The sequence below is a fragment of the Ciona intestinalis genome, chromosome 9 (genome assembly GCF_000224145.3).
Source record: "Ciona intestinalis chromosome 9, KH, whole genome shotgun sequence".
Lineage (NCBI taxonomy): Eukaryota > Metazoa > Chordata > Ascidiacea > Phlebobranchia > Cionidae > Ciona > Ciona intestinalis.
In genome coordinates, this window is record NC_020174.2 from 4335608 (window position 1) to 4344375 (window position 8768).

The 8768-nt window shown below is 41.5% G+C and overlaps 1 protein-coding gene across 1 annotated transcript in view; it reads left to right on the top strand.

Moving 5' to 3' along the window:
• The first annotated feature begins 4854 nt into the window (after positions 1-4854).
• Positions 4855-8768, top strand: part of fcol3 (fibrillar collagen) — a 20358-nt gene continuing 16444 nt past the window's right edge. The window contains exons 1-2 of the mRNA XM_018813331.2: positions 4855-6042; positions 6122-6302. Coding sequence (XP_018668876.1) covers positions 6151-6302 — 152 coding nt within the window. The 5' untranslated portion in view covers positions 4855-6042; positions 6122-6150. The remainder of the gene's footprint in view (positions 6043-6121; positions 6303-8768) is intronic.

Below are 8768 nucleotides of genomic sequence, written 5' to 3' on the forward strand. Positions count from 1 at the left end.
TCGCTTTACTTAAAGTTGTTTACTTTCGATTCAAGCAATATGTTTCTGGAAAAGTCGCGCGGTGATAGGCAAGATACACAGAACCCCACGCGTTGGTGTTCATGCGGTTATTTCAAGTCGTCGCGAGACGTCTATCCACATTATGATTACCATCCCTAAATGTTGCGTTGAAAGACAAAGAGTTATATTCACGAAGCAAAGATGGGTTGCCGAAGTATGTCGTAATGTAGCTTTTCGCACGGCAATGGTGGAAAGGGTAATCAAAATACAACACCATGGATAAGTTTATTTGGTTATCAGTAATCTAGACAAACCGGAGATTGGTCAATTTGAGACGCTTATAAAACTCGGTCAAATAGCGGTCATCCTTTTTTGCGGTCAGGAGCCATGGTCTGACATTTAAAGTTAGTTGATAAGTGGCCGTGGATCAACTCCATGGATCATGTTACCGTGAATTATGGTCGCCACCATTAGCATCGGTCATGTTTATATTGGGTACCTAATATGTGCGAGTCTGGCAGTTTCACCAACAGAGGAGAACCCATGCTTACCGCAATCATCACAGCGGAACAGTTATAAAGTTCAACGCTTCCAAATGCTTATTTCGTCACCATTAGCGCAAAATACTCAAACTCGCAAATTGCAAAGAACTCGCCGACCCATGATGTTAGTGTAAAGTAACAGTCGTTGTAAAATAGTTGTGGAATTGGCCAGAATTTCGGAGTTCAAGTAAGGACGGAGATCCAGTTTATAAAAGAGATAAGAGTCGTGCGGCTAAAGTGGTCGCGAAATCGACTTTACTTCGCTGTTTAATTGTATAGGTAAAATAGGAAACTGTACTATGTAATTGACGAGTATTAGTGGTCACGGAGTTAAATCACCGAGGCTTAGTACTCGATTTGAATTGCTTGATAAGAAAGGTAATGTACATTTTATCAATCCCAACTTATCGCATATACCTCTGGGCTTAATTGTGAGTTACCAAAGCTATTATCCTAACCTCCGAACCAGAAAAGTACGTACAACGGCCACATACAGTGCAGGAATCGGTTTCAAAAAGAGCTTTTTCGTTGACCTCTGACATTGCTAAGTGACCATCACGTCAAGTACGGGTAATTACCCCCAGCTCCCTACGACCCAAGTAATACGCTGCATACAATGAGACGGTTCCATAAAATACATGATAATAGACATATAAACGATATCGCTTGCTCGTATCTATAGCAGTCGAAAGAAGCTCGTGGAGAGAAAGGCTTACGTGATCGAAATCCGCGTATCATTTACCTGAGCCGACACTTATCGTATCGTATACTGCGCTCATGAAAGGAAAAACGGCAAGCAGGTCGCGACCTGATGCATTACATCTTAGGTTCCAATCGATAGCGACTTCGGATCTACTGCAATAATCTGCCGAGCACGAAGCGCTTAACTCTATATAAGTCTTAACGCGCCAGCACATCAAAGGTCGGTTTAAGAGTGACGAAGCCATTAATTCTAAAAGTGGTTTTGTTTTAACAGGGTTAATAAGTGCGGACGGTTTTGGTTGTTGTATCTGCATTTTCAGACAAAATGGACGTAAAACTATGAATAAATCGGTTTATGGGTTTAGCACAGCAATGTCTAATATTCTCGACACGACCGATGTCTCTATATCAGACATTAGGAGATAATTAGCAATGGGTTAAGCTGAATGTACACAATAAGAACTATTAATAAAATATTAGAATTGTTGGATAATGATGATTCTTCCGCGAAGCAGATCTAGGATGACCTTCATACTTTAACACCGCACATTCCCCCAATTTGTTTTAAAGATTTGTTGTGGTTGCAATTTGACCATGCAATAGCTTGTGAACCGGTAAAATGTGACAATGACCGTCGATATGAGAAATGCTGTGTGACAGTGAGAACTGTGATTTTACAAGGTTTTTATCGCATGAGTTAAGACGTTTTCAGTTGTGAAAAAATAAATGCATGATAACGTCATTCAATGATCGGGAATGCATTTGATTCGCGTATTTGGAAGACCACTGATCGTATCACAGTTGCCTTTAGCAATACACCAAATTTGTAACAACGGAAAATGTGCGTTACCACAATGCCGCCAGCAGGAAGAGTGATGTGTCTTAAAAGGACCAACATATGAAAGAATATGTTTATTTTTCAAGCTCTTTAATTTTTAATGGTTTGGTCACGTTGGGTACTTTTCTAATTCCAAACATTTTGGTCAACATATATGCAAAAACACCGGATGCTTAAGTTTCAAAGGGCAACAAACAAAAAGGCGTGCAAAAATCCTGCTTTGGACAGATTGGTCTTGGAATGACAGCAACGAGCAGGGATTAGACACGCTTGGTTGTACTCGTCTTCTACGTGTTTAAGGTTGCCTGGTCGCGATTTCTTCACCCAAACGCAACTTTGCACCGATGGAATTTTAAAATATTCGATACGAGCGGTGATTTTTGCAATATCGACTGACTTAATGCGCACTCCCCTATCAGACAGTCACGTGCACGCTGCGTTCAACTTGATGGATTTGGCTGTCTGCATTATGTTAATCTTGCGTGAAACGATTTATTTAGGTGCGTAGGTAGGTTCAACTGGAGCCACGAGTTGCGAAACAGTGCAGTCTTGTGGGCCCCACACGGTGTTTGTATGCGTTAAGGCTGATTAAGACTGCGCTACAGCGAATCTACCGCGGTTGTCAAATAGGTTTTATTAATGGAAGTTTACTGAGAAGTATCGCATCTTAATCAACTTGTAATTAACTGAGTCAATTAGTAATTACTTTCTTAATTCAACGTTTGTGTAACGGATGATCGATATTTGCTTTGTTCTTAATTACTCGTTTACAGTTGATTGTGAAAAGCTAAAGTCTGATATCTCGTTTGATAGAGTTCGAATGATTTCAGTTGTAGTTTGAAAGCCGAGCGGGCGGTCGAACCGGAATACCGTCTCTTTGAAATATGGTTTTCTATACTACGTTTTTTTTCGCTAGAAAATAAAAGCGTGATTTGGTCAAACGCGCGTGAAGTAAAAGGGGAAATGTACTTTAGTGACGCTAATGCCTCAGTGAATGAGAACTGCCTCTGGTTCGAAAACGCTGTGACAGGCAACGTTTATTTTCAGTGAACATCAAGCCATGGTAAGGTTTCCGCAAATTTGAGGCTGCATTATCGCGCTTGTGGTGTAACGGTACGACTCATTGTGCAAACTTGCTCTTAGTGTTTTTTTCTTTGACAGTCATCCGGGTATAACAGCTCTAACCTCAGTTGAGTCACAACATTTGGCGGAATGTCATTCGAATGCTATGCCAAATTTTCTTTTAGTTCAGTCTTAATAAGAATAGAATACTATGTTGAGGGTGCATGTTTCCGAATTCATATATTCTTGGAAAATTCCATAGTGTTATTTTAAGGTAATTTTTAAGGTATTCAATGTTATGACTAATTCCTCACTAATAGACTGTTAAGTTAAGAATGGTGAGAGGGTATACAACAGCAACAAAGTTAACCAGTTATCAGAAACAAGACAATGCTGCGCACAGACATGCTAATGAATAATATACAGGGAATGTTCTATTAAAGTTTCTAAGCTTGCATAGGTCCGTCTATAATCTACAGCGTCCGTGGTTTAGCCTCTGTATGTGGTTTAGCCTCTGTCTGTATCGTACCCTAAATTTTCAAGAAGACGCTGATCCCTAAAATCAGGGTTAACTTCGATTTTCTGTCCCAAGCAGAGGGTAGTTTAAAACCAATTACACGACTGAACGCCTTAAATATCTTTGAGGTAAGCGGAGAGCGCTTCGGCACAGTTTGATCAATACAAATTAGAGTTTAGTAACGGGAAATTTCCGGAACAAAAAAGGAAAGCTGGGAAACGCGGTGATCTCTTAAAGTAATCTAAGCAGTAAATTGGATGGTTTAATATTTGCCGTGTGAGTAGAGAAGGCTTTGTTTAAGGATAGACTAAAAATGGGCACATGCTGTTAAGGTCACGGTTTTCACTTCAATAATATGCAGTCGACCGTAAGTCTACATACATCATGATAAATGTAACTGAAATTTAATAGTTTAATTAGAAACTTAACGAAGCATGAACAAGATATGATTGATGGATCGTTGTCGGTGATGTATTGAGAAAAAACCCATAAGCCGCATACCATTGCTGTGTCGTTACATGTGCGCATGTGCTATCTTGTCTGTCGAGCAGACATACACTTCACATGTATCAGTCGAGTAAATAGCTTTGCAAAGCAGTCTAAACCGATGCACGTAAGTGCATTTGATCTAATTACATCGTTTGGTTTTCGATAGCTTGTCCCAACGCCGGCTGTGCGACAGTAAAACGCGGCGACAAGTAGCACAGGGGAATTCGCGGCAAACCAAATCAAAGAACTGCACGCGAGCGAATCACTAAAACAAATATAACGATATATACGTCTTAAGGAGACACACGTTTGCGGCCTCTTCTCGCAGACTTAACATTTACTTAAACTTGGTGTTTACGTTCGAATGGTTACACACAATGCCGCTAGGACAAAGACTGATCGAACCAATTTTTGCTAAATGTATAAAGACTCGAGCTAAAAATCATGTATACTCTTTACAGGGCAAGTAGTATGAAAGCACGGCTTCAGAGACCATTCTGGCATTTTTGCGGTAGTAAAGTTATTTTGCTGTAGGATAACTCACAACACATACTGCAGCTAATAAGACTTTCAAAGAAGAGCTTCAAAGAGACCGGATTTTTACCAACATCAGTCCGCAAAACATAGATTAAGTAGAATAAGTAGAGATTGGAAAACAATTTTACAATTGTGGTAAACACAAATATAGGTAGGGGGACCAAGATTTAGGGGTGTACAGCAGTTCAGTCCAGTACCAAAATATATTTTCAAATGGTTCGTTATCTATAAGCGGCTGTGTATTATAAACGATGTAAGTACAGAACTCCCGTTGAGACTTCGAGGTTTGTAGCATCTTGCCAGGTGTTTAACAGCATTGTGAACTTGTTCGGTTGGTTTGCTCGCCATATTTGTCTCGCTATATTTATCTTATGAATACAAATGGGTCAAATACATGGCGTAGCACTTAGGCAATACACAAAGGACATCGGTTTGTGGGAACCGCTGTGCCTGTAGCAGAGAAAAGTTTGTAAATTTTGTTTAGTCTATTTGTTGGAATTTATTTCAAGTAGAAGCAATTGTTAGTTTGATGTGGTAAGAAAGCGCGAATAAACTACGATTTAAGGCCGATCATCTGCACCCAATCAAGCGTGAAAACCTAAACCTCGCACGTTGAGCGATGCGAAAACAGATCGAATTTTCAAAATCACTGCTTTAATATGTTACTTTCATTCGCACGATGCATACCTGACGGCGATATCGGGTGTACAAAGAACGGCTAAGATGCTGTCGAGAAATCGTTTCTTTTATACCACACAAAATAGAGATTATGAGATATAAAGATTCATTGTGATGTTTTACGGTAATACTGTACAATTTTCTTCTTCCACTTTTCAGAATCACCATCTAGCCCCTTCCAGGGCGTGAATACACTGGTTGTATTGGATACTGTTTATCCTTGTTAGGTGAGAATTTCACTGGATGTATCAAACTTGAACAAGGTATAGTCGGCGGATTTATGGAATAAGGGGCCGTGATATAAATGATTGGGTGCTGCTTGACGGTGGCTACCCGCTCTGCTATCAACCGACCAAGATATCCTGGCCACACTTGGTGATTATCAAACCGCAATCTGTCTAGACTGTTTGAACATGGCAATTGGTGTTGGCGGTCCAAAACATCGTTGAATCGGCCCCATTCTAGTTACTGTTTTGGTCGGATTTGGAACCGTTCTACAAGTGTGCAACAGAGCGATCCCGTGGCCAAACAGCTGAACGCACAGGACGGTTATTGTGACTATGCTTCGACTCATTCGGAGCATAAATTCCCCTCTGGAACATCCAACGATTCTAGAAGCAAAAGAGACCCGAGGAGACCTGCATCTTCGTCGCGATCGTTACGATTGCAATTAGCTGGTAATAAAGTTTTTACACTACTGTTTGACTAAATCCTATTCACAACGGTAGGTTTTATACCTTCTCTTTATTGTTTTAGTGAGACAAAAGTTTCCAGCCGACCCACCAATGCTTGCCCGCCGTTTAACCTCATCCCCCACATTGACATCACCGGCGCACTGTCTACCACCACTACAGCAAAATCGCAATTTCAAGAAACGCCAGTTTAAAGTAAACGTTCCAGCACGCCAACCAGCGGCCACAACTGATCTCTTCCTGAGGTATTTTGCTAAAATTACATAAAATTATTTCAACGCAAGGTTTCCGCAATGCACCTGCTACGGGCCCAGGCACAGTGATCAGTTTTGTAGCTTTAACTGACGTCGTTTATTTGCTAAGCCTTCCGACAGCGGCTCACGTCACAGTTGAACAACTTTGCAGAATGTTTAGTTTAAACGGAACATCGGATAGCACAAAAAAAGTTTTTCACCTGGTTTGCGGTTTGAGCAAATTGTTAGCACAAAAAGACCGGCGTATCAAATCAGCAACAAGCTATTAATTTAAACGAAAAGATGCGATACATTGGTCTCGCGTGCAGTGTTTGTTGCAGGATAAACTGAGCTTTAATTTGTTCCGACCACAAAAACTATTGTCAATTTGTCTACCGACAAGCTCAACTTAATCAATTTGCTGCTGCATCATAAAGTATGCAACTGGTTTCATCGGCATGTTATGCCATCATTTGAGAAAATTGCGCAGTGAAGGACGTATACCACCGGTCAATCGGCAAATTTGTAAATTATCACCACCCTTAGATGCTATAAATTGCACCACGAAAAGGGCAAGAAAAACTCTGCACACGGACAATTGCAGACGCGGGTGACTAAAATATCCACAATGAGGTGTGATTGACGATAATTGTAGATCGTTGTGGTATCTGTCGCGCCCTTGAAGGTCGTGACTTGTTTGTTTGTTCGCGCTGTATCAACACCTTGCCACGTCACAACCCACAGGTGTCACGGGAACCGGTCACGCTCTGATTAGCATATTTTTGAGTTTAAAAACTGTTAGGTTCTGGTACCGACGGTGGAAAAACGGGGTGGTCGAAAACACATTAAATATTGAAACGATGACGAGGCAGGCGTGAGAATGCGCGGAGAAATACCGGTTGCAAAAGGATTACGTCATCTCTAGATCAGTGAATGACGACATGCGACGGCGAGACGGGCAATCTGAGTGATTTTGGGTGTACAGCTTATTTTTTACTGTTTAGTGTTTATTTGTGTATCAATAGAATCACCGTCTTAACTGGTCTACAACACGCTATTTGCTGTGGCCATGCTCGCAAAATCGAAGCTACGTTTGAAATATTACAATTTCAGTCCTCATCATGCTCCATTACCGCTTTTTTTCTTCGTTTAATTGGTTTAGCGAGCCACGGAGTCGCGCGTTATTGCGCGCTGTTTACGCGTCACCTGCTCTGAGTAAGCTCTTCATTGTTACGACGCTTTCACAAAATAATAGGAGTCCCTATAGTGGTTTTACACTGGTTAACAAGCTCTGATTAAACAGACTTTACCGCTGCCTTGTGATCTTCCCATTGACGTTGTTCGCAAGGCGACCAGAGCGGACAATACGACCGGGAACTAAACGCGTTTCCTCTGTTAGTATCACATCAAAACACATGTAATTTCGGTTAAAAGGCCACAACAGTGTATTCTTTTGTTGTGCGAACGTTAAAATGTGTTCAATGCGTGCAAATTGTCACTTAAAGCAAATGTTCAACCGGCATTTAAGGCTTTGCGTTTGTTTAGGAAATAGCAAAGTCAAAAATTTCAGGTCTCGATTTTGGCCGGCGCAGGCATCCTAGTTGCGAGATACACCTGGGTCGGGTTGAGCGTTTTGGGGCCACCTGGTCCACAATGGGAGTTCTGTTGCGGCTACTGTAGCGAAAAAGCGGCTTCCGCCCCGATTTGTAAGTTGACGTTCAAACTAAAAGGGTACAGTGACATCGAGATCAATTTAACGCCAGCTTAACCTCGACGTAGCCTGAAACGCATCTTTATTCTCGGCAGTTGTGGGTCATCGCTTTAGGATACCTTGTATCAATGAATTGTCTTTTCGGATATGTGTACGCAGACCGAGTACACAATTCAACATACGATAACGGCCAACGCTGTGATTGAAATAATTATACTTCGGTTAGACGGAAGCAATGCAAACTCATATCACGCAATTCCCACCATAGCTGTGCATGAGAAACTCGTGCATCAGATGGAAGTATCTCTAAACAATAGTGAGAAAGCCTTGGGAAATAAACAGAGTGGTCGAAACTATACCAGTATAGCAGGCGCGACGAAATCAAGGCCGGGAGAATGAAACGATATGTATCTGAGCTGTTAAATGAAAGTGTAGAACTTTTGTCGCCAGTTCTATACGATGACCACTGACCAACTGGCCGTTCACGCGTATGATCTGAGGATGCCGGTGGCCTATTGTTCACAAGAAGTCGGGTATTCTTTTTATGTTTGGCGCTTTTGAAAATTGCGACCCTTTTCGGTGATTTCTGGAAAATCGGTAGCAATTTTGCAACGGAAACGCGTTTCGGGACCCAGCTGTATTCGCTGTACAATCGGGCACCGCGATGTATCAAATCACCAAGAAAATGATAGGGGGTAGTTATAGATTGACCAGTCTCTGTTTCAGTTTCGTATTGCTGTAGGTGCGATTGCCGCGAGTGCGGGTTG